General features: G+C 46.3%; 1 protein-coding gene across 1 annotated transcript in view; it reads left to right on the forward strand.

Moving 5' to 3' along the window:
- The window catches only part of LOC125942316 (uncharacterized), a 56,780-nt gene that overhangs the window by 22,871 nt on the left and 7,430 nt on the right, over positions 1-26,479 (forward strand). The window contains exons 2-3 of the mRNA XM_049660476.1: positions 2,626-2,781; positions 8,785-9,039. Of these exons, the coding sequence (XP_049516433.1) occupies positions 2,635-2,781; positions 8,785-9,039 (402 nt within the window). The 5' untranslated portion in view covers positions 2,626-2,634. The remainder of the gene's footprint in view (positions 1-2,625; positions 2,782-8,784; positions 9,040-26,479) is intronic.

A 26,479-nucleotide genomic window follows, 5' to 3' on the forward strand; every position in this document is an offset into this window, starting at 1 on the left:
TTTCAGTGCAAATAACGCTTATATGGTCATTGCATTGATTTCTTTTATTCTTTACGCGTTTGCTCAAAGAAGGGGAGAACTCTATTTTCAGTATCGTAGAGATTGAATCAGTATTTTATTAAAGAGCAAAGCAACACCACTCAAAAAGCATCCGCTGCAACCTGCAGACAGGCTTCCAAGTAAACACCGGCCAACGAGACCACTTGGCAAGGCCATTTAGCCAAGCATCGGGTTCCGAACTATGGCACTACATCTTGCTGTTCAAGAATCTACGCTCTCAGGCCTCGTAGCTTTGGCTCAGCTGCAAGGAACTACTAGATTAGAGCATAGTAGCAAAGTAATTACACAGCAGTATGTCTAAATAACGGACATTAATGGTAGTAAAGCTTTTGAAAATATATATATGAGCCGGAAGTTTCACAATGGTGAGCATGGTGAGCATCAGCCAATAACCAGCAAAGATGGAGTTAGAGATCACCTGTGCTCAAAAGTGGAATTCCGATCTGCGGCCAGCACCCATTGGCCAATTGGTGTTTGTGCTTAGTAAGTGAAACAGAAAAACCCAAGCTTTGGTGTTCGCATTTGTTGTTGCTATGCATGAAAGCCTTTTCAGATTTTTTGCCTTTACTCTAGTGTAAGCTGTAGGATGTGTATTATGGGTGCTCTACAATGCTCAGTTATGTTATGTTTCCCCTCCCCCTACTTAACACCGAAAATAGAGCTTGGGCTATGTAAATAATTTTTTGCAGTGATATGCTGTCATTGGGTCACTCCCCTGTCATTTCAATGTTCGTCGGTGTCGTTGCTGGAGTCCCAAAATTCCTTGCACGAAAATTGCTAAGAAAGGAATATTCTCATTGTGCCATGAGGATTGGAACTTGCGACCAGCAGATTGGCAGTGAAGGATTTTACCTCTAAGCCACTCTGCCAATACTTCAACAGTGGAGAATACTGATCCTGGAGAGCGTGATTGCGCCAGCCATGATTGGCTAAAGCCTGTTCAACATCTGTGAACTGCATAGAGGTGGTGTCTGCGCCTTCTTTGTGTTCTAGCACGTCGTGCCTTCCCAGTTGCAGAGGCAGTCCTAAATTGTTTTCTTCTTCTACATGCTGCAATAACAGTGATTGAGCACATCTGCTTCGTTTTCATTGATCTTCTTCCAGCGATCGGCTCCATCATGTTAACTGGATGGCGCCGATTTCATCTTTTGTTTTTTCAGGCATAGTGTGAGGCCTAATATTAGGGTAGCCCAAATGCAAACTTAAGAAAATCTAAATGAATCCAGTAGTAAGAAGCTGAAGGGTTGTTTTAGTAGACACTGCTTGCTATGTCTGAATGGATAATAGGAAGAAGAAAAGCCAAGTCTTTCCACTTCACCACCGTGAGGTGCAACTTCCACAGTCAAATACGACTCGCATGTCTTTTACTTCTCAAAAGGGGATTGCTCACTCTCCCTTGCGAGTGTTCACTCCAACTAACACTGCTGAAAACATTCGTAGGCTTACTTAAGCACATTATATTTCGCAAGTTATTGCATTGATGCTTCACATTACTGGCGAAACTAATTTTTGTTATCTAGCTGTCTTTTCATTTCACATTTCATGGCTTGTGCATTCACAGGTGAACCAAGGTGAAAGTCCACAGCAGTGTTTAGTGAATTTAAATGCAATAATAATTCTAGAAACTGTACAGTGTTCTGCCTAAAGAGCAAGCATTACCTCAGGAGCTTCCATCTCACAGTGTTGGAATCGAGAAATGGTTTTGTTTGGCATCCATTGAATCACTTCTGAAGTTTGTTACATTTAAAATAAAAAAAAGCTTAATATGCAATCTAATGGGAGATGATTTTTCATATAGGTCATCACTTATGTTGTTTTCCAAAAATGGTTGGAAAATTAAAATATTGCATGGAAAATGAAACATCACATTTGCAACTGTGTAGCCTAGCAATAAAAAGCAATATCATAATTCTGCTAACTACATCTGATGACAATAAATCAACAGAATTGATTTTATATAGTCCCACACTTCTATGACGAAATGACCTGTATAGCAAAGTAATAATTCTGTCCCGGTTTTATTGTGAGTGGTGCAGTGCGCAATCTTTACAATGTAGTGACCTGCATAAAGAATTATTTCGGAGGCCCCAAGCACGTCTTTAAAAGTGCTCAACTATACACTGCTTTGAATTATACCAATAATTTGGAAATTGGACTTTTCCAAAAGTCGCTTGAACAATGTAATGATTTCGGGGGAGCTGTAAACTAATTATAGTATTGTATTTGTATTCTTTAGACTAAATTTAACAGGTATAATTTTTCAGACTTGCGAGGTATCCATTTTTGGTGCACAGTTCAGGAGTTGTACATTTTGTCCTGGAATTTTATTCCTGTTTACCACTTCTAGGAAATTTTAGTAAAATTTTGAGGGCATAAATCAAAATTCTGCTTTAAGGCTTCCAGTATAACATAGCGTTCTGTTTAAAACAACATATTTCATTCAAATTGGACCAGTAGTTGCTTGTCGAGAGCGTTTCTACATTTCACATGTATTTGAATGGTGTTGTAAAGCTCGATGCTTGAGTGTGCTTTCCCAGTGGCTTACTAGTGTGGCCTTGCCTGCAGGTGGCAAGCATGGTGCCTTGCCACACAGGTGACCAGTGCAGGGAGCACTACAAGAACAATTTTGCCCAAAGATTTGTCTCGGATCCCTACACTCCGGACGAGGACTACAGCCTGTTGGAGCTGGGGCAGAAGCACGTAGCTGGCCATTGGTCCAAGGTGAGCGTGCGAGGGAATACAGCAGGAATGGGGGAACAATCGCCTCTGACTTCACTATACCCCCGTGTTCATTTCCTGTAATCGGCAATCTGTCTTCTGCTGCGGCTATATTTTGTTTTGATTGCAGAAAGTAAAACTGCCTACCCACAAGAAAGCAGTGAACTCAGGTACAAGCTACTGTATCGAGCTTCTGCAGCTGCTGCTTATTTATTTATTTATTTATTAGTAATACAGTAGCCGGACGGATTTTTCGGACTCCAAAAATTCGGACTTGTTGGATATTCCGGACCTCACAGATGTACCGTCAGGACTCCCATAGAGCTAATGCATTTTCGCGACCGATTTTTCGGACGAATCTAGGTGCCAATGTTCGATTTTCCGGACTAAATCGCTCGCTCCGAGCCACGCTACCCGATCTTGGGGGCCGCCATGATGGATTTTCTGCTGGCTTGGCCGGGCTTGGCTTCCAGTGCACGCCTGTATAGCCTTCAAGATTGGTACACGCACGCTATCCTCTTGTCTCCGAGGCCATGCCCACTCTTCTTTGGCCGACAAAACGTTCCCAAAAAGCTGCACTTGCTTTTTTGTTTTTTTCTTTGTTCGGTCAGCTCACTATCATCATATCACTTAAGCGGAATCCGGGGTTTTTTTTTGTTTCGATTGCGCCGTACGCTGTGTGCGGGTGAAAGCTTGCGAGGGTCAGCCGGCAACCGCAATTTAATCTCACGCACGCGAGAGAGGAAGGTGGCCGGAGGCGCGCGCGAGGACTTCGTTCGCTCGCAGGGCACGGGGAGAAGGCGGTGGAGATGGTGGGGAGTTGCATTCAGCTCTTGCGGCTGCTGCCGACGGAGCTGCCGCGCAGGCACCGTATCTTGAAAGCGATCTGCTATGTGGCCGAAGTGTGTGCCCGCGATCTGCGATGGGTACAAAGGGCGTGTGCCGAGTGTCAGTAGCTTCGTATGTGCCGTTTTTTTTTCGTCGTTCGCGTTGAAGCAAGAGAATGACAGTGCGAAGGTCAATTTGCCCGCGGTCATCGAGTGAGATGTGTTCATGTAACCTGTGCACGCATGACACCGGTGCTTATTTAGTTAGTAAGAGCACATTTACCACTTTATACGGCCGATAAAGCTAACATCCTTACTTTGTATCGCTGTCTAATAATTTGCTATTGCAACCGACGCTCTGCCTTTTCGGCGAAACTGCGACATTTTTCTTAAGCCGCTCTAAGCCTCATAATTTTTTTTCTCTTGGGGAGTGTGGGGGGGGGGGGGCGAGTTTTTTGGACTGTTCGGTTTTTCGGACTGTGCGGTTTTTCGGACTGCTCGATTTTTCGGACAATTTTTCACTCCCCGCAAAGTCCGGAAAATCGGTCGGCTACTGTAGTTCAGTATAGCACCTGCCTCCAGGCCCTTGTGGTTCAAGGGCTTTGTTTAGGCAGTAGTGCTTTTGCCAATTACTACACGTGACATAACTTGAATATCTTATCACTATTTTTCAATGCATTCTTCATTTTCATAGTAAACGTCATTGATCATTGTCATAACCTTATTACATGCAGATTTTACGCTCTTTACAGCGACTATTTTTAGGCCCCTTTACAGCCACGCTTCATCTAATGTTTTATCCACGCCTCATAATTCACTATTCATGTACCACTGACACGCCATTATCATCGCCTTGGCGCTCTTTGGCCACATCTGGCCCTTGCGCCAATAAACCCCACTAATCATCATCATCCTTTATCATGTCGAAGGTGTGGCGACAGGCTTACAGTTCTCCATGTCCTTATCCAGTGCAGGGAAATAGAAAGGGAGTGTAAAAAGTACTTTCATTCTGCATATCGCCAGCGTATTTCACTTACCCAGCATTCTTTCTAAGCAACGAACCGCTTTTTAACTTGAAAACAGTTTTTAGCTTTTTAGATGAAGTTAATGTCCTAGAAATAATTTGGTTGGGTCATGTGCAGCACAGCTTCGCCTTCGAGGCTGTAGCTGCAGTGACATTAGTTTTTATAGAACATGCCTCTGAGATCTCTACTTCAAGAGCCCTGTGGAGGCTTTGTTGTAGTGAAACTTTTATGCACCTTTTATTTTGTCATGAATCATTGTCATTATATTTTACGCAGTTTACAGCGGCGTGTTCTTAGGCCTCTTTTTAACTACATTACATTTACATTTGTAACTAAATTTAATCACTTCATTCATAATACATAAAGAATTCATTACCATTTGTCATGGCGCTCTTTGGCCATAGCTGGCCCTTGCGCCATTAAACGCCACACATCAATCAATCAATCGATGTTTTTCTCAGTTGCGAAGTGCTTCTTGAAGTTCTCAATCAGTGTGCGTCGAACCTTTCTTGCACCAAAACTTGTTCGTCATGTGTAATTTTCTTCCCGAACGGGCTATCACGTGCACTGCGTCACTGATGCTGGGGCAATATGGCGGATGGTACCCGCCCAACTGAGGGGAGCAGACGCTGGGAAAGGATTTCCGCCAATCGTATGGCACCCTCACCCTCAAGTCACGTGCACTCAATGAATAAGAGGGCGCGCTGGGACAATGCCTCCTTTACTAGATGCCTGCCGCGTCACTCGTTTTCCCGTTGGAGCGGAGGTTCCCGTGGTTCAGGGTAGTCGCGAAGGGACGGCGCTCGCTGCCGACCCTACTTCCTGTTGCGAAGGAAGTGATGATTATGAGGCTGGCGCGTGCTCGACCAATGGCTTGACAAGAGACCACGGGTGCTGCCTCTGGGATCGTAACAGATGCTGCTATAATTTCGGAGGCAGGGCCACGTAGTTTAGGTTTGGAGCGATCGCCGCAGCTAGCGCTCGCAGCCGACCCTGGTGGAGAGGAGGAAAGAGAAGAGGGACAGGAACCAGCTTTTCGGCTCACGCAGCAGGCATCTTCTAAAGAAGGCATTGCCTGGGACCTTTCTGTGGGGTGGTAATTCAAGAAAGCCAATGGCCGTGTAGAGCCTGTGTTGGTGGGAAATTGAAGAAAAAAAGCGGCTCTTTTAAATGAGCAGTGATGTGATTACTGCTCCAATTGCTCCAATTGCTCCAAACTGCTCCGAAAGGCCAATCCTGCTACATCCTGATACATTTTTGATAATGTGCTCCAAAGCTGCTCCAAAAGGTGTTTACTAATATAACCACTAATATAACCAGCGACATCATTCATCACACGCACTTGTCATGTGTGCACATGGAAGTAAAAGGTGGGTGCTGGAGTAGGGCTTCTATGTGCTTGAAATGTGGTGGCTCCGGCCATGGCTGAAAGGGTGCTTTCAAAACTAAGAGGTGAAGGCATACAACTTTCATAATAATGGTATATGGAAAAGCGTTCTGCTGGTAAAGCAAAGCCTTTTCACGATGTGGCTTTCCTGTGGTTTGGTCAAGGGGATGCATGGTGGCAGAAAATTTTGTTAAATGCGGGCAAGTTGTTGCGCATGCTACTGAGCTTGTTTCTCTTCATTGCACTGCTGCCATTTTGCTGTTTTCGGCTGGTGTAGCTTAGCGAGCGATCATTGCGCACTTCTAATACTCTTCCGTAGTCGAGTTCCCGGCAATTTAACGTCCAGCTTCTTGCAAACTGGAAAGCTGAGGTAGAGATTAGATAGGTTTGTGGTCACAAGATTGTGATGCTGTAGTGGTCGTACTATCATCATCACAGCTTCATCATCTAATTTGGTCGTTATTACTTAGCCATGCATGAGATTCACATGCTTTAGCGCTACAACTTTATGTTGAGCTAAATAATTCTTGTAAAAATGTGCTTGTTACCCATTGGGCTACCTCCTTCTGTAATCTCTCTTGCATCTCTCAAAGGCAATTTTTCCACTTGGAAATATGCGTTTAGGTTCTCCAAAAGCTTGTTTTTCTGCTCCAAAATGCACTTTTGGCTGCTCCAAGAAGCTGCTCCAAAACGGCCTCGGCCAATCGCATCACTGAATTAGACCAAGATGTCCACTCTACGTTGTGTGAAGTGGCAGCTGTGCTTCGCAGGAGAAGTGCCATTTTAGTATTCATTTTGGCTCAAATTTTGCTAGTATGAATGAAATGAAGCAATTACGGCTAAAATACTGATCCAGTAGTTTAGAAATTCGGTCTAGTTGTGTAAAAATGGCTGTAGATTTCAAAAGCACAATTTTCAGGAAGTCGGTTTTCTCGAGATTTTTTTCGTCCCAAGAACCTGTGTCCCCCCTTGAATGTGTTTGGGGAAATTTGGGGAATTGTAGGAAATTACCAGATTTCTGCTAGTACACCTACTATGGGTATTTTCACCTATGCATCATTTCAGAAGTGCCATTTCAGAAGTACCTGGCATATTAAAATTAAATTTAAAACTGCGTAAAAAAATGTAGGAACTTTGTCTGCAGCGTAGGAACTTAATTATGAAATCTATGCTGATTGGACCCCTTCACAATGCTTGCTGGGGGGCTGTCTGAATGGCTGCTGTCACCACAGCTGTAACAGACGATTTACATTCACAGGCAAAAGTGGGCCATTGGTGTGAAAAAACAGCACATTTATTGTATTTGTGTATTTATATTTAAGGTTACACAAATTACTATATACATATGGTATTGCAAATGAGCTTAATGAATTGACATGTTTGTAGCATTGCCGATGACATGCGTGGGTAGCCAATCGGAATGCTAGCCCAAGTAACATCACTCACACACACTATGTAGCATGCAAAGGGGCGACTGAAAACTCAGGGGACCAGCACCACTGCAATCCGTAGGTATGTACATCTTTCAAACCTTATAAAAACTACATGCTTAAAGCAGAGCACTTAAATCTGTCTCATAATAATCAAAAAGACGTACCCTACCGACTCAGTACATTTGTACACAATCATCAATATCGCTTCAGGATCTTTTTAAGGGGGCAGAAAATGCATTTGAGCACTTTTTGGATTTTGTTACACGAGTAGATATGTAGACTAACAGTCTGGCAAATTTTGTTATTTCGTTATTGTGTGATTGCAAAGTAGTGACATTTTGTCCAGAGATACAAAATGCATTGAATTCTATGGGCGCTCTTGAGGGATACAATAATGTTTCGTTCTGACAAGAATTTTGTTTTGTCGGGCTTTTATTATCATGAGGTTCGTTGCCATTTATAGATTCAGGACTTGTTCTCTTATCAGAATTAACTTGATTATTTTTCATCGCAACGCACTTGATACAAAAGTGGCACCATCTGCCACGACCATTCGAACTTAAAAAAAATAGCTCTTGTTTTCTCTGAGCCGTCGGTGCACACAACACGCTTTTCTGGTTTGGTCATGGACGCACGCACAGACATTAAGTGGCTCATAAGGCTGCCTTTATAGACTTCACATGTATGATCGTCCATGACCACGTATGCTCCGAAAAGCCCAGAGTTTAAAAACGAACTGCTTAGTTGTTCTGAATGCGTTCTTTGTGCTTTTGATAATGCATGCTTTATAATGTCAGTGTAATGACAGAAACGTGCTAATGTTGTGAAGACCGTGTGAAAATTGTTTCATAGACCCGCCATGGTTGCTCAGTGGCTATGGTGTTGGGCTGCTGAGCACGAGGTCGCAGGATCGAATCCCGGCCACGGAGGCCGCATTTCGATGGGGGAGAAATGCGAAAACACCGGTGTACTTAGATTTAGGTGCACTTTAAAGGACCCCAGGTGGTCCAAATTTCCGGAGTCCCCCACTACGGCGTGCCTCATAATCAGATCGTGGTTTTGGCACGTAAAACCCCATAATTTAATTTAAATTGTTTGATAATAATGGCGAGAAGGTTGTACATTATTCGCAAACCATTAGAAAAATATTTGGTATTAGTTTGGCTTCTGGCACTATTTGATTCGTATTCAATTTGGTCTTAAAAGAGAGAGATTAAAGCAAAGGTAAGACAGGGAGTTTAATTTTTCTCAAGCAGTGTTATTAACCCACCCTTACTGGTGGCCACCATCCTTGGCCTAATTGCTTCTCTACAGAATGTGTGGCTCCTTCACAGGTGGAACAGGAGATGCCCTGGCGGACAGCCAACTTGGCATTGATGCGTTACCGATGGCTGACCGAGACCCTCGGCACCAAGCAGCCAACCGTGGCTGATCTGGTGGAGCGCTCCCTGCCGGCACCTGCAGCTCACGTGAATGCAGCGCGACGTGCCCGCCTCACGGGTCTTGACAAGCGCCTGGACCTGTACCGGCGCGTCTGCCGCCACCTCACCACCCAGAGACTGAAACGTGCTGCCCTGCTGCTGGCCAAGGTAGCCACAGCACTCTTGACCATTGCCACAAGTACCGTATTTTCTGGTCTATAAGTCGCACTGGTGTATAAGACGCACCTGTTCGTTCGGTAAGCGATATAACAAAAATACAGTGACGTTTCACTCCGTGAATGTAGGTCACGCGCAAACATATGTGTGCCATACATTTCCACTCCAGGCGCATTTCTGCGGTCGTGTTTGCCGCGATGTACCGTATAAAGTCCAAGGGCGATAACATTGTCACCGCGCGCCTTATGCTGTACGTGCGAGTGAAAGCGTGCGACGGTGAGCCGAATCGCGCACAAGGGAGGAAAGCGGGAAGGCAGCGCGGAAGGTAAGGGGGTTGGGGGGCTTGTACTTTGGTAGCAACTGGCACGCGCTGTATCTTGACAGCGATTTGCAGATGTGATGACTTCGGGGTCGGTCGATTCGCGGTTGGCCTGCCGCTGCTTGCGTTGCTGCTCTGTCCTTCTCGCACGACACTCGGGAACTCAATCACGAGAAGAACCCAGCCTCTCGATATCGCACACAGAACCCGTAGCAATTAAGTCAACCAGCGTGCTTCGCGTGGCCATAGCATTGAATTCGATTTTGACGGCAGTTTTCCCCCCCCCAAAAAAAACATACATAAGATGCACCGACGAAAAATTCAGAAAAAAAAACTCAGTCTTATACACTGGAAAATATGGTAGACTGACCAAGATGAAGCGTGCTTGCAACTGTCTGAAAGGAGCTGTTCGCGATCACCTACTGATCAAATATGGCTCACAGCATCCTCACGGTCTTAAAATGCAAGTCGCATATAGTACAGTTTCCTCCGCTTCAGTTGCTGTCATCACAGTTCTGCTGCCACTGCTGCTGAAGCCACTGGTCAGAAGAAACACAGCTGGCAGTTGCAGCCAAGGGTTTTGTCTGGCCATCTATGAAGACAAAAAGAAATGACATTCGCATGTTATTAGGAAGTTTTGACATGCCCACTCAGTGTGAATTGTTCGAGCTGGTGGCACCCAAGCGACCCTATTGCATAGTGTTTTAAGATAGCCACAGTAAACTGAAACAAAATTAAGCAGAGCAAAACGGGAAGCTCACTTCGTGCTGCCTGTAGCAGGGAATGACAGTGCAATTGGGTTATCACCTATTAAGCAGAGCAAAACAGGAAGCTCACTTCGTGCTGCCTGTTGCAGGGAATGACAGTGCAATTGGGTTATCACCTAATAATGCATGCAGTACGCCACACACAGTGAAATAGATAGGTGAAGGTGCTTATCTAGATTTGCTTGCACCAGAATAGGAAACAGTGTGCGCTGGTGTTTTCACACGAGATGGGCAGGCGAGTATTCTTGGAAAGCTGCTGCAGTAGGCAGCTACTGTCAGCTGATCCAGAACCATGTGCGGGCCACTCCAAGAAGCCACAGCATGCCCTCATCATACCTCATCCATAAGTTCAAAGACATTGCAACCAATAAGCATGAACGTTTCTAAGGGAGCTTTAGAATCTATTCGCTATGCTTGACTTCAAACTATAGGCAACGGCACTTAGTTATTTTGCATTGGGTTGCTTTTTTGTTTTCTTAATTGGGTTGTCAATAATATTCTAACCTCCCTTTCCTTTCATTCACTCCTTTTGTTCTTATATTTATATAGTTCTTTTTTTTTCTTTTTCCAAGAGCACCATTTTTCTGCCACTACTTTTATTCTCTATTTCTTAGATATTATAGTTCACTGACCTCCAGCAGAGCTGATAACCCCCCCCCCCCCCTTCTCTCCATCGTCCAGCCCCCTTCTACAAAAAGAGCAACGTACAATGACAGGTCAACCGGCTAACACAGGGCACTGCCTCAAATTCTTCCACCAACGATCAGTAGCACATTATCTTTTTTTTTCAATTCTACATTCTCCCTGCTTACACATCCTGACTCATTACCTCGTCCACCCACCTTATCCTCTGTCCCTTTTAGTAGAACCGTACCTATATATACTGTGCCAAGGAAAGCATGAAAAAGACAAGTCCACTTGTCGAAACGTTGGCTCCTGCTCTCATCTTGTTCTCGTGTTGCTCATCAGCGTGCCCTCAGGTGATTTTAAGGCCAGCAGCGGTTGAACAACTTGTTTCATGTGCCGGAACGGGCTGTGCCTCAGAAGGTGCACAACTTTACACCAACAGCTACCAGCAGACTGCGAGGACAAAATCTTTTCATTGCTTTGTCATTTGAATCTGAGAAGTTCTTGTTCTCGCAAATTGGCAACACGGACAAAACTGCTCTGAGCTTTGACATGCCAAGAAGTCGCACAATGGAGATGAAAGGTGCCCGAAGTGTGCATGTGGTGTTGGCGATAAGGGTGGATGGTATTCAAGGGCACTCTTACCACTGGTACCCACATTTCTGCCCAAGAGAAAATGTAGATGTTGGTAGAACTGATGTCATACTGGCTCAAGACAGTCTGGAGACGGTGACTGAGGGCTCTTCTGCTGTCGCTGCTCCTCGTAGGCAGTTTCTGCAGCCATCTCGAGGAGGGCACCCACCTCTGAATGAAGATGTGTACAGACCTTACTGTGATTCCAGGTGGCCTGATGTCAGTGCTGCAGCCCCTTGATGTATCGATTAACAAGCTCTTCAAGGACAGTGCAGCAGCTCTACACAGAGTGGGGATGGCTGAGGGGAACCAAAACGTGAATCTGGCAGGCAGGATAAAGAGGACGATTGTCGACAGGCCTTGCCTGTGGATCTGGAGCCATGGAGCACAATTCCATGGCAACATAGTCATCCACAGTTTTAAGAAGAGAGGCATCTCAGGCTGCCTAGACAGCACTGAAGACAATGCGTTGTGGGTCAACAAGAACCCAGAAGCGGCCAGCAACATCACTGACATTTCTGATTTGGATAATGAGACCAATGAATACCGTATTTTCCGGTCTATAAATCGCACCGCCCTCAAAATGACAGTTTTTCGAAAAGAAAGCGTATGTAGTCACACCAGTGTATAAGACGCACCTGCTCATTCGGTAAGCGATTTAAAAAAATGAGTGACGTTTCACTTCGTGAACGCAGGTCACGCGCAAGCGTCTGGGTGCCATTTCTATATAATTGCGATAGCAATTATATGGACACTCCAGGCACAATTCTGCCAACGTGGCTGCTGCGATTTTCCGTATAAAGTCCAAGGGCGGTAACATCATCCCCGCACGCCATATGCTGTATGTGCGAGTGAAAGCATGTGACGGTAAGCCAAAACGAGGGAGGAAAGCAGAAAGGAAGCGTGGGAGGGATGGGGGATAGCTTGTACTCTGGTAGCAACTGCATAGTTTGCGCAGCGGCACACGACATATCTTGAAAGTGATCTGCAGATGCGATGACTTCTGAGTTGGTCGACTCGCGGTCGGCCTGCCGCCGCTTGCGTTACTGCTCATTCCTTCTCTCACGGCGCTCAGCAACTCAATTACGAGAAGAGCCTGGTCCCTCCATAGCGTACAACTGCCAAAGGAGGTCAACCCAGCTCACTTCGCGTGGCCATAGCATCCAATACAATTTTCACAACAGCTTTTTTGAAAAAAGAAACGTGTATAAGTCTGAATGGGCATTCCAGTTAACTTTGTGCTTCAACACATAAAACAGCGTTTTCCTCAAAAAGTTTACTGGAACACCCATGCATTTTGTCGGACACTTTGAAAATTATCTCGAAACTGGTTCAGTCCTGAGAATTTAGTCCAAGTATATACGCCTTGTGAACTCAGCGGCTATAATTTGTAGATTGAAAGATGTCCCATAAAATAATTAATTAAAAACTTAGTGTAATTATGTCAATTATTCAATTAGGCATTTTGATTTCTCGCGGAAGTAATGGCCGCCTCATTGAGTTGTTTAGATCAAGGATAATTGTGCTATCTGCCACAAGCAATTCTTAAAAATTTGGTGCAGCTAAATGGAAACACCCTGTATACAAGTAATGACGAAGCAATGCATCGGTTTACAGGTGAAATCTTTGCGTTATCAGTCCTCCTTGTCGTCACACGAAGCTCAGTTAAATACCCATCTTTTTGGAGTAATTGAGGTCATACCATTGAATTGAGAGGGACAAGAAAGACAACAGGATGTTCGCTAACTATCAACTGATTTTATTTCGGAAGGGCATGATACTCAAATCAACAAACCAAGTACAAAGTAGGAATCACATCTGCAAACCAGCATTTTCCAGATAAGCAATTTCTCTACCACTCAGAGCAATCGACGGGGCACTGATGCAGTTAGCATAGAGCACTGCACGGGCTCGGGCTTACCCGAAAGCCTGGGCCGGGTAGAGCAGTTTTTTCACGGGCTCGGGCCGGGCTCGGGCACGGCGTGTGCTTTTTGACCCGGGCCCGGGCCGGGCTCGGGTTCTTTGACGCGGGCCCGGGCCGGGCTCGGGCTTTCTGCGAGTTATTCTTGGGCTTCTCAACTCTGAAAAACATGTATTTTTCGGTCTCGGGCCGGGTTCGGGCCAGTTTCGAGTCGGGCTCGGGCCGGGCTCGGGCTTAAGGTAAAGGGGTGGCGGGCCGGGCCGGGCGGATAACGTAGATTATTTCCGGGCCCGGGCCAGGCCCGGGTCTCGCCATAAATGTTTTGATCGGGCTCGGGCCCGCCCAATGTAAAAACGGGCCCGGGCCAGGCCCGGGCCGCAAAAATTGGCCCGTGCAGTGCTCTAAGTTAGCACGCTCTTTTGCATCCAAGCTTGCTTCGACAATTTCCCGCATATCTTTAACCGTATTTCTATATATTACGGAACGATCCTTAAACAGGGCTACGACGGCTGCATTTCGATAGGGGCGAAATGCGAAAACACCCGTGTACTTAGATTTAGGTGCACGTTAAAGAACCTCAGGTGGTCCAAATTATTCCGGAGCCCCACACTACAGCGTGCCTCATAATCAAATTGTTGTTTTGGCACGTAAAACCCCATAATTTGTTTTCATCCTTGAACAGTGATTCACACGCACAATGGTCACAATGCACTAAGACATGTCCATCTCAATGACAGTTCAAGTTTTGCCTATGCTCCCTTAATTTGTCACTGAGCATCTACTTGTCTTTTTATTTTCTGCTTTAGAGTGCGCTTATAACCCGCATACCGATGTGCTTTGTGCATGAAAACGAACCACTCCAAGGGGGACGGGGAACAATGTGGTATGCATTGCTTGCAGTGGAAAGATTTTTTTATGCGCTCAAGCTTATTCAAGGCAGTGCCGCTTTATCATACAGCTCTAAATGGCCCACCTATTGACTCACTTCCGATAGTTCAAGGCAGAGGTAAAGAGCAGAGAGAGATGGATAGCTGCACATACTTAGTGCATGCAGTCTGCTCCAGATTTCAAAGGTATGACGTCACATGCGCACCTTACTGGCAACGTCAAAGACCAAAGTGGCTATTTGCTCAGCAGTCCTGGTCACAAATTCTTTAATCGCATCTTCTAAGTTGAGTGTGGCGGTCCTTTTCTTGTGAACGTGCAAAGTGAGAAGACGTGTTAGCCTCCTCTGCACCATAAATTTCTGCAAGTTTTCATTCGGCAAAAAAGCGCTGAGTGAGCATTCTGCCGAAACTACAGATGCAGGTACAGAAAGAAGTTGCATGTATTTGGCGACTTGGTCTAGCAGCTCATGGACTTGAGATTTTGCCTGTAGAGTCTTCGAAATGCTTTGAATTGATAGACTCGACATTGAGCAAAATAGAAAAAAAAAGTCAGTTTCGCCCGAAAGGCGAAGCATCTATTGAGTAAGGATACCGTAAAATTCCGAGCAAGCGCCCCCCTCAAGAAGTCGAAATTACCGGCAAAGTTAGGGGGGGCGCTATCCCGGAACGGCACCAAAATTCAAGATGGCAACGACAAAATTCCCCCCCCGCCCCAAAAAAGAAGCGCAGTGGGAATGGCATTAAAATTTTATTGAACATGAACTTTATTAAGCCAAACATTTGTTAGTCGTGTCTATCACTCTCAAAACCACCGAAAGAACTACAGAAAGAGCGCATCGACACTGCACCGACGCGTCGCCGCGACCGGCCAAACGAACATTGGTTATGCAGTTTCTATTCCAGGCAAAATTATGTCCACTGGAGTAAAGTGACGCGTAATGTTCACTTTATTAAAAACCATGTTCACGGTGAAACGTTTAGCACTAATGAGAATTCCGATACAAATCAAGCTCAGCTGCAGTGCATGGCTACCGACGGCGGACAACAAACCACGGCTCGGCCATGCTTGCATCGCAGCTGGTGGCGCCGCAAATATTAGCATGTTTTCTTCATCGTGTGAAATTATTGCGAGGAGAGGGTAAAGCGGCAACGACGGTAACAAAACATTGCTGCTTGGGAGCGTCGGCGGTTCGTTCTGAAGCGCCGTCTGCTACAGATTCGAAGTGAACTGGAAAAGGCCTAGCGACGATATCGGTGGCGAGTGATTTGCAGCGGTGAAGCTGCCGGCCATGCCGTGACCACTCCTCTGTCGCCGAGTGGTCACGTCGCTGTGTTGCAGAAAAATCCTCTGTGCCGTGTGAGAGGCAGATCTCGCTGTCGGCTGGCGGTTCGTGAACTACAGACCGCCAGCTGCAGTTCGCCTCGATGCGCACGTGTACCCACTGGGGCGCCCGGGTGCGACCACGATTTGATGAAATGGCGCATTGGGGCATCCCGATGCGCACCGGTGCGATTTTCCGAATTTGCTATTATTTTCGTGGGCTGGATGTGGCAGGTCAATGTTGGTGCAGAGCGGGGGGGGGGGGGGGGCGCTTTCCCGGCACGGCGCGTGGAAATTTGAAATCGGCCATATAAACTTGTAAACATAGGCATACTAACCTCATTAACAAGCATGGTGTCACGCACGCACAAGCAAACATGAATGCATCTCACTTGATGACCGTGGAAACTGGCTGTCAGAACGCTAGAGTGAGTCAGCGCAGCAGCAGCAGTGAGAGAATTGAGCTTTGTGCCGGCACTCGCATCAACACAATCTTAGCCGTGAAAACACAGGGAGGGCGGACTCTGCCCCGGCCGCAGATAACTTTCAAGATATAGCCACGCGCGGGCAGGCGCTCACGCGCAGAATGCACCCCCGCCCCCCTCCCCCCAAAGCCTTCTGGCTCAGCGGGAGCGCGCGGCCACATTAAAGCGTGGCCTCTCCACCTGCCCATTCTCCCCCCGGAGACTTCCGGCGCGGCGGGAGCGCGCAGCCGCAGTAAGGCGCGGCCCCTCCACCTCCCTACCCTCCCTCCGGAGCGTTGTGCGCGACTGGAAGATTGCTTCCTTCCTGCTTCCCACCATTGTGTGCGTGAGTCGTGTTTGCCGGCTCACCGTCACATGCTTTCACTCGCACATACAGTGTATGGCGCGCGGCGACTATTTTATCGCCCTTGGACTTTATACGGAACCTCACGGCAACGACGACAGCGAAATTTTGCCTAGATTGTCCATATAATTGCTCTCGTAATAAGAGTAAGAACTGCACCGAGAAACGGCTTAGATAAAAATTTGCTGCGTGCATGCCTAATGCCGCGTTTAGGTCGTCGGCCGAGAATTGTTGTCCTCTAGTAGCGTCAATCAGTTTTCCTTCTAATTTCACTAGCTCTTCATGTCATGCTGATCAAAGCACCGCCACATTTCGCTCGCAATGCAGTTCATCGCCTCAAATTATTCCTTGTGCAATGCTGCTTTGGGATCGAGCGCAACTGGCAGAAGAGACATGCTGGACACCTCAAACCTCCTCGGCGGCTTTGTAGGCCTCCCACTGCGAGGCTGCTTCAGACCTAGCTGAGTTGCAACAGCGCTCATGTGGTCCCACAACTCCTGAAACGCGGTTTGAGACCTCAGGCGGGACATTGCCTCACAGAGTCTGCAGGTTCTTTCACACTTGCAGCATGAAACGTTTAGCGTTGGACGACACTTGTTATTTCCTGACACGGACCAAACAGAGCTATGGAGATATTTACAGTGGAACCTCGTTGGATACGATTCTGCGTAATACGTTTTTTTTGGGATGATAATATGATTTGGTTGGATAATATGTTGGATGATTCGATTTTCGGATGATACACTTTATTTTCCGGTTCCCGTGAAGATTGTATCAACGAGATTTCACTGTATTCCCAACAACGTATCAAACTTTCCCAGGAGTGTTTGGTATACCTTCAAAACGGCTTTGCTGTTGTGTGCCATCAAACTTGTTCCCTGAAGGATCTCAGTGTTTTTTGAACCCTGGCGTAGTTCTCGGTGAGCCTTTTCATTGACTTTACCCTGACTGTCCGACAATCTTGTCGGGCACAGTGGCAGAAGGCTATTTGGAATTGACTATGGCTCATCCAATCGATCCCCTACTGAGGGAAGAATAGATGAATAAACACTTTTGCACTTTTATTGCGATGGCAATTATATGGACACTTCCACCGGATTTCTGCCACCCGCCGGGGTGGCTTAGTCAGCTAAGGCGTTGCGCTGCTGAGCCCGAGGTCGCGGGATCGAATCCCGGCCCCGGCGGCCGCATTTCGACGGAGGCGAAATGCAAAAACGCCCGTGTGCTTGCGTTGTAGTGCACGTTAAAGAACCCCAGGTGGTCGAAATTATTCCGGAGCCCTCCACTACGGCGTGCCTCATAATCAAAACTGGTTTTGGCACGTAAAACCCGCATTTCTACTCTGCCAACAACCGCGCTCATCGCTCGCTCGCACCGTCTCTTATCTCCACACGGCTCTGACCTTTTTGCGCTATGCATTCGCCGCTCAGTTTCCGTTGAAGCAATAGACCGCACGTACCTTCGCCCGCTGCGGCGTATATGCGCTTGCTGCCAGCGTTTTGACAGTCGTTGTCTGCAGTCATTCAGTGGGATCTATTCATGTTTGTTTGTGCGCGCTCACACCACAGTTAGTAATAGTCGGGCCACATTTTCCAACGCACGCTACACATGCAATGCTGCCCGGATCGGCAGTGCAGCGCTACAGGTGTGTCCCTTCGCACGCGCTGCCCACGGGCAGCGCTTCTCATCAACACCACCGTTTCACACGTGCCTTCTCGTGGTCATCGAGTCTCTCTTCATGTCGGTCTACTTACGCCGCTGCACACCTGCTTACTTAATCAGCTCATGTTTACTACAATTCATATTGCTACCAAAGCCGCTCACCTTACTTCGTATGACATTGCTGTGTTGCTATCGCATTCATTGCTTCGCCCTTAGGGCGAAACTGTGACATTTTTTTTATTCAAGAATGACTTTGGGAAGGTCTTTTAGGTACTCAAAGCATCGGAAATGATATCGCAGCTCTTACTAGTTTTCCTGCAATACAAGATCTAGGCACCCCGCAGGGGCGTCTGCGTGGGCTGGCGTTTGGTGTGTTGCTTCACCACGGACCCGAGCACATGAGGGTTGGACCCTCCCGCGTCTATCCGTGCACGGCTTAGCCGTGTCTGGGGAAAGGGGGATCCTGGGGGTTGAGCCGATGCTGGGTGCTCGGACCTTTAAGGCCCCCCGGCGGAGGCAACACACCTCTTCGGCCTCTGCTTCACATAGACGGCACCTCCAGACTGACCCACCTGGAGGAAATCGGCAGTCGCCTTTTCCTGTCTCTCTCTCCTCAAATCTGCGTCTCTCTCTAACACTTTTGGTCTTTCCTGTCTTCTACTCTCTTCCACTTACTTCCTTTTTCGCTGGCGGCAAGGGTTAACCTTGTGTGGCTATCCTACCTTGGGTACACCATATTAGGTTATAGTAGCGGCGTACGACTGGCGTCGTGCAGACTTGTGTACAAGCTCTGCCGCGTCCCCTCGTTGGGTCCGTGGTGGGCGGTCGGCGCTGTTGCCGAACACATACACCTTCTTATGGCAGCGCAAACCTCTGTCGTCTATGATCGGCCTCTGAAAAAAGGCCGCACCGAAGCAACATTCCAGTTCTCCTTTCGGAGCAACACCCCAGCATTCCCCAAGTACCATGTAGTCCATAGTGAGAACAACACACCCGTGAGAAAGCTGTCTCCTTTCCTGGTGGCCAAGTGCCTAAAAGACAAAATTGGACCGACATACAAAGCCTAAAAAATGTCTAGCGGGGACCTCCTCCTAGAACTAAATGACAAAGACCGAGTACAAAAGCTCTCGGAACTTACCAGTATTGGCGATGCCACAGTTACAATTTCAGCCCACAGAACTCTAAATACAAGCAGGGGTGTGATATCTGAGGAGGACTTCCTTGGTTTGAGCGATGAGGAACTGCTAGAGGGTTTCCAGGAACAAAACGTGACCAAAGTACAAAGGATTGTCATCCGCAGAAATGATCAAGAAATTCCGACAAAACATGTCATACTCACCTTTGGAACAAGCGAAATGCCTACCTCTCTAAACGCAGGGTACGTAAAAGTAAATGTCAGACCATATATCCCGAACCCCCGACGATGTTTCAAGTGTCAAAGGTTTGGACATGCTTCACACGCATGCCGAGGACAAACAACCTGTGCTAAAGGCAGTTCCAATGACCATCAATCTGACAATTGCACTTCTTCTCTACACTGTGTCAACTGCAAAGGGGACCATCCAGCCTACTCGCGGTCCTGCCCTTGCTGGAAAAAAGAAAAGGAAGTAATTGCACTAACTGTGAAAGAAAAAATCTCGTTCTATGAAGCAAGAAAGCGACTGTCTTACCTTTCTAGAAGAAGTTATGCCGAAGTGACGCAGGTGTGGGCAGCGTCACAGAGGCCTCGGGAGTCCTCCGAGCCCACGCACAGTGGTACCGCAGTGACCCCTCCTGCCCCCGTGGTGGCAGCAGCCAGTGCTGCTCCATCCTCTTTGAAGGGCCCGCAGACACCAGTCCCGCTGGGCCCTAAACTCAATCGAACTCCACGGCCCGAGACACGTGTCCCGGCGCCCAACTCTCGATCCTCCAGCGCCTCTGAGAGAGCGATGGAGGTCGACGCGAAAACCACGGTGTCATTGACGCCGAAGGACAAGCGCTCTCTCGAGCGCGCAAAGGGGGACAAAGTCCCAATAACCACACTAATTAAGAAAGCGATAACTTAAGGGTTATTGCTCCTTTGTATTAGCCTTCTCCACATCCATGTCACCTAACACCTTATATCTTATTCAATTGTAATGACATTTTTTATCTTTCAGTTGCAAAAAGGCTTTTATTATCCACTGGAACTGCAGAGGTCTATTACACAACTTAGGTGACATCAAAGACATGCTAAGTAACTTCTCTCCTGCGGCCTTGTGCTTGCAGGAAACAAACCTAGGCGAAAAACATAAACATTTTTTAAAAGGCTTCACTGTGGTACGGCGCGACCGTACCCAGGCGAGCCGGCTTTCGGGTGGTGTAGCCATTGTTCTGCAGGCAGGTATCGCAGCTAGAGAAGTTGCCATTAACAGTCACATAGAAGCTGTTGCTGTCACCATTTTAGCGCACAAAACCATCACCATTTGTTCGCTATACATTCCACCACAATCACATTTTACAGTAAAAGACCTAGAGTTAATTTTAAACCAGCTACCTCAACCTTTTTTAATCGCGGGTGATTTTAACGCACATAACACGCTATGGGGTAGTAAAACAAACGACACCAGGGGACAAACACTTGAAGATTTTATCCTTGCAAATGACGTATGCCTTTTAAACACCGGTGCTGCAACCTACTGCTCTCCAAGCACAGGAGCTATGAGCTGTCTTGATCTAGCACTGTGCTCTCCGTCTCTCTATAGTGAGTATTATAGATAATCCCTATGGTAGTGACCATATGCCTGCAATCATAAAACCAACATCCAAGCTACCTATCCTACCTTCTAGACCACCCCGTTGGAAACTTCACCTTGCAAATTGGCCTCTCTTCACCGAAAAAGCTAGTCTAGATAAACTGATCTTAGATGACCTAAGCATAGACGAAGCGAATGAGAGGATTACTACTTGCATAGTTGCTGCGGCGGAAGAGGCTATTCCCCAATCTTCAGGATTCTTAAGAAAAAAATTAAAACCCTGGTGGACAAACGAATGCACAGAGGCTAAAAAATTGCAAAACAAAGCGTGGGGTATCTTCCGAAGGTACCCAACCCAAGATAATCTGTTATCATTCAAAAAAGCGAAAGCAAAGGCGAGGTATATCCGTAGGCAAGCAGAACGAAATTCATGGAAAAACTATATCTCATCGATTAACAGTTCAATAACATCCAAGAGAATCTGGGATCAGGTTCACAAGTTTAGGGGCGACTATGCTCCCTACACGATCCCCGTACTCTCAACTCCAGGCACGCAAACAAGTCTACAGGAACAAGCAGACATATTAGGCCAACACTTCTACACTATATCTAGCTCGGCAAACTATTCCGCAACATTTCTTAAACACAAACAGTCCGCAGAAAAGGAAAAGCTCCCGACAACGGGAAGTTCAGACAGACCGTTTAATGTCCCTTTAACGCTCCATGAAATAAACAGAGTGATCTGTTCGGGTAAGAAAACAGCACCGGGTCCTGACAAAATACATTACACTATGCTGGCCCACCTGTCCCAGAAAGCCGTGGAGGCCTTGTTGCGTTTTTTCAACATGATCTGGGAAACGGGTAAAATGCCTGCAGAGTGGAAAAAGGCCATTATTGTTCCCTTCTTAAAAGCGGGAAAGTCACCAAATACTCCCAGCAGCTATAGACCTATAGCACTAACAAGTTGTCTCGCAAAATCATATGAAAGCATAATAAATATAAGGCTAACATACGTTCTTGAAACAGATAACTTACTCGATACTCACCAGTGTGGTTACAAGAAAGGCTGCTCAACAACTGACCATCTTGTCCGTCTTGAACATACCATACGTGAGGCATTCCTTTACAAACAGCACTGCCTAGCAGTGTTTTTCGACCTGGAAAAAGCTTACGACACCACATGGAGGTATGGCATTTTACAAGATCTAGCTACACTAGGAATACGTGGCAGGATGCTGAACTGTCTGGCCGATTTTCTGTCAAACGGAACATTTCAAGTCCATCTGGGCACAACACTGTCCCGAGTCTTTGTTCAAGAAAATGGCGTCCCACAGGGTTGCGTATTAAGCACCACTCTTTTCGTGGTGAAGATGAATTCCATAAATTCGGTTATACCGTCCAACATTATGTACTCTTTATACGTCTACGACCTTCAGATTGCATGCCGTGCCTCGGGAATGTCTACATGCTAAAGGCAAACCCAGATAACAATAAACAAGTTGACGCAATGGGCCGATAAAAATGGATTTCGTTTTTCTACACAAAAAACTGTGGCAGTCGTGTTTTCACAAAAAAGGGGGCTATACCCGGACCCAGTTCTCAAAATAAATCAAAGCCCATTACCGGTTAAGCACGAACAAAACTTCTTAGGAATCATTTTTGATAGCAAATTAAACTTCATCGCTCACATTAACAGTGTAAAAACTAAGGCAAACAAAGCGCTTAACATCCTGAAGGTCCTATCACGTAAACATTGGGGCGCCGACCAAATGTGCCTGTTACGTATTTACCGCTCTGTCATGCGCAGCATTCTTGACTACGGTTGCATAGTTTACGGGTCAGCAAGGCAGTCATACATCAAACGTCTTGATCCCACACACAACCACGGACTACGCTTAGCAACTGGTGCATACAGGACCTCCCCAATAGAAAGCCTGTATGCCGAGAGTAACGAACCCTGTTTGGAGCACCGAAGAGCTTTGCTCACAATCTCATACGTGCTTAGAATCACAGCTCTACCTAATCATATATGCCACACTCTTGCTACCTACACCACAAACAGAATACACTATGCCAACAAACCACACAGCGTGAGACCACTTATCCTTCGATTTGAAGATATGTGCCAAAACTACAATGTTCCGAGCGAGGCTCTCAAGGTCGCCGAAACACCGAAAAGACTGCCCCTGTAGTAGATTTCACACATTTTTGCGATTTTACCCTAACATGCCACAAGAAAAAAGAAACACCGCTTGAACACATAATGCAAGATTTCTTAGAATTACAAAATAAATACAATGACTACACCGAGTTTTACACTGACGGTTCCAAGACAAATGAACATGTTGGAAGCGCAGTTGTATCGGAACACTGGGAAAATTGTCTTAGGTTGCCACAGTCTGCTTCGGTTTTTACAGCCGAAGTTTATGCCCTGCTTATGGCCTTGGAAAAAATAGTAACAGAAGATTATAAAAAAGCAGTTGTCTACACAGATTCCCTTAGTTCACTTAATTCTCTCCATAGAAAATCAGAGTGCGAACCTTTTCTCGGCTGCATCCTGAGAATGCTCGGCATATGTGAAAAGCATGGTAAAATAATTCGTCTCTGTTGGGTTCCAAGTCACGTGGGAATCCCGGGAAATGAAAAAGCGGACAAATGTGCAGCACTCACAGCCTGTAACAAAATTAGACAAATAAATCTTCCATTCAAGGACTGTGTCCGGGTGGTCCGTGCTGCGATCACCTCAAAGTGGCAACACGAGTGGGGCTGCCAAGTAAATAACAAACTACAAATAGTAAAACCCATACTACAGGAGTGGAAGACATCTTATCACCAGGAACGTTTCATGGAAGTCATTCTATGTCGCATTCGCATCGGACACACACATCTCACACATAACTTTTTATTGAAAAATGAACAAACGGTTTGTGATCACTGCCAAGAATCCTTAACTGTGAATCACATTTTAATAACATGTCCGGCGTTGGAGGAAAAAAGACAGAAATATTTTTATGAACTTTACAAAACACTAACACCACTTCATCCATCCCTGATCCTAGCTGAAAATGCACTTGTATCTGTAGACGATGTTTTTAATTTTTTAGATGAAACAGGGTTCTTAAACAAATTTTAAAGTAAATGATCTTTGTTGCTTGAAGCACTTTTATCAAATTATATATTTTCAACCTGTGCATGGCGCATCATAGCCTTAGTTGCTTTTGCGCCATAAAACCTTACATAACTAACTAACTAACTAACAAGATCTAGGCAATGATTACTACAATGTACTATCAACCAAAAAACGTTTACGGACCACGGGATCTCGGAAAATGCTAAATATCCGAGCAGCCTTTAAAGTATCCAGTAAAGCCGTACATCACAATGTTGTTCGCGTGTACCAGTAGAGGCTGGTAATGGGAATACCAGGCTGGGGGGGTTTGAGGCTGCGGAGATATTCAGCTTTTTGTCAGATCTCTTGGTCCGTAAACTTTTTTCGTCGATAGTACATACAGAGATCTCGGCTCTGAATCACTCATTTTTTTTACTCCTGCAAAACGGTCTGGCATGTTAGCTGCCCAATCAAAGCAGTGGCCATGAGTGTTGTGGAAATCAAGGTCAAGGTGCAAAATCCATGTACAGTGTATCAGGCCCTGCCAGCTTGCACGTTGTACAGGCCAATATAGTTCTCGTGGACATTGAGTGGCCTGTCAGCCCAACGCATGCAGGTGGCAAACTGCTCTTCACCGGTCGCATCAGTTGTTTTGTCAGCTATTATGTCGCATAACAGGCTACAAACTACGTCTCTATTGATTTCCCACTGTATCGTGTGGGCCATTATCTCACTTAACTCGTTCTGTACGTCACTGCTTATCCATGTGTCCCTCTTTACCATCCATTTCCTCAATGCTGGAACATCCCCTGATTTTTCATCAAGCAAATCGAGTAGATTGTCATCGTATTTAGTGTGCCTAATCAGAGCTTAGCCCATGTGACACAGGTAGCGGACAGAGCTTACAATAACATGTAGTGTTGTCCTGGCTTCCTCCTGCTGCTTGCTACACTGCTGTGTTAGGAGCTGTGTTGCATGGGTACCCCTCCGCCTCGACACATTGTGGTTCAAGTATTCTAAGTGGAACTGGCTTTTTTCATGCCTGTTTCAGCTTTTCAACCTCTTTATAGCTTTTGTTCAGTTATTAAAACTATTCTTAACAAAAGCTGGTGCTGCTGCTCCAGGCCTGCAACCCTTTTTCTGGAAAATGAAACGCACTTGTGACAAAGCACTACATCGCTTTTGCTGTCATAGGTTAACCACATGAATTTTTCTACCCAATCCCACTGGTAGGACTGGTTACTCTTGTTGGAATGTGTGGCTTCGGGAAGAAGGCAAGTGAATGCTGGATGGAACTGACTTGTCCCCACTCGGTTTGCTCCACGGTGAACTCCTGCCACCAACCAAGTGCATGCTGCCTGCCTAAAGCCACTCTTCTTCCAATTTGGTCAACTGGCCCCGGCATCACAGGCATTCCTACAGGCATACAACTTTAACAGTAGGGTAGACTCTTAGTATGCGCACAGAGCCAGACCTGCCGAGATACCCACACAGGCCAAAGTAAACTTATTTTCTGCACTTTTTTTCCTTAAGTGCAGAAAATAAGTTTTTTACTTTGGCCTGTGTGGCTATCTCGGCAGGTCTGTAATGGCTCTGTGCGCATACTGAGAGTCTACCCTACTTTTAAAGTTGTGGGGGCACGCATTATGGCCTCAACACTGGAGACAATTTACCTGCAGTACCACGGCCATTGGATGCAAGCGTACACGGTGCGGCCTGCCGTGCGCTCTGAAAACGGCATGAGAGGGCTTTTCCGTGCCACTGCTGCGGCGCCACTGGAGGGGGACAGATGTTGCGAGTGCGCGTGAGATGAAATGCACGGCGCGCGGCTGTAGCTTTGCTCGAGCGCATGCGTCGTTGCGCCATGCTCAAAATATTCTTTTAAAAGCCACCTAAAGTACACAATGGTTCATTACCACTCTTCCTAGATGACAGCTACAGCTGTATGGGAATTTTTGGGCTTGCCCTCTATGCCTGAGATGCAAATTCGCGCACCGATCCCTATTCAAAGAAGTAATCACGGGCATGTTTTCCCGGTATCCAATATTGCAAGTAGCGGTTATAGAAGTGTTCCACCTTGCCTAACAGATCAAAATTCTCCATTTGTGTCTTAATATGCTTGACCATTCAAGTTTAATAATTACAATGGGATAAAAAAACACTTCGGAAATTAGTTCCTGCTTAACATCAAATATAAGCGAAAACATATTCTTTCCTGAAGCTGTCTCAATACACGATGATAGTAGATATGATGAAATATCCCGTACCACAGCCACAAACCAATGCTCCTCATGTGTGTGCGACCATCTCGCAGAAGTGAATTCGCGTCACCTAAAAGAAATTTTTCTGCAAGATAACTTTCATTCCACACAGAATTCCAACAGTGAATATGAAATACGGACAAACGTCATGAAGTGAATTTATTGAATATCAAGTTCCCGCTCTTCCCTGCCCGTGTTGCTTCCTTGTCTTTTGCGCTGCACACGTCTTTACATCAAGCCCATTGACTCGCATGACAGTCTCAATACTTCCGTTTAGTGGTTTTACAGCGTAAGCTGTTACGGGCTCATTCTAATAGCCGTTTCGGTTCGCGATGATGCTGGCCACCGCCGGCGTTTGGCCGTAACCGCCGTTTCCGGAAAT

Source organism: Dermacentor silvarum, chromosome 1 (genome assembly GCF_013339745.2).
Source record: "Dermacentor silvarum isolate Dsil-2018 chromosome 1, BIME_Dsil_1.4, whole genome shotgun sequence".
Classification (NCBI taxonomy): domain Eukaryota; kingdom Metazoa; phylum Arthropoda; class Arachnida; order Ixodida; family Ixodidae; genus Dermacentor; species Dermacentor silvarum.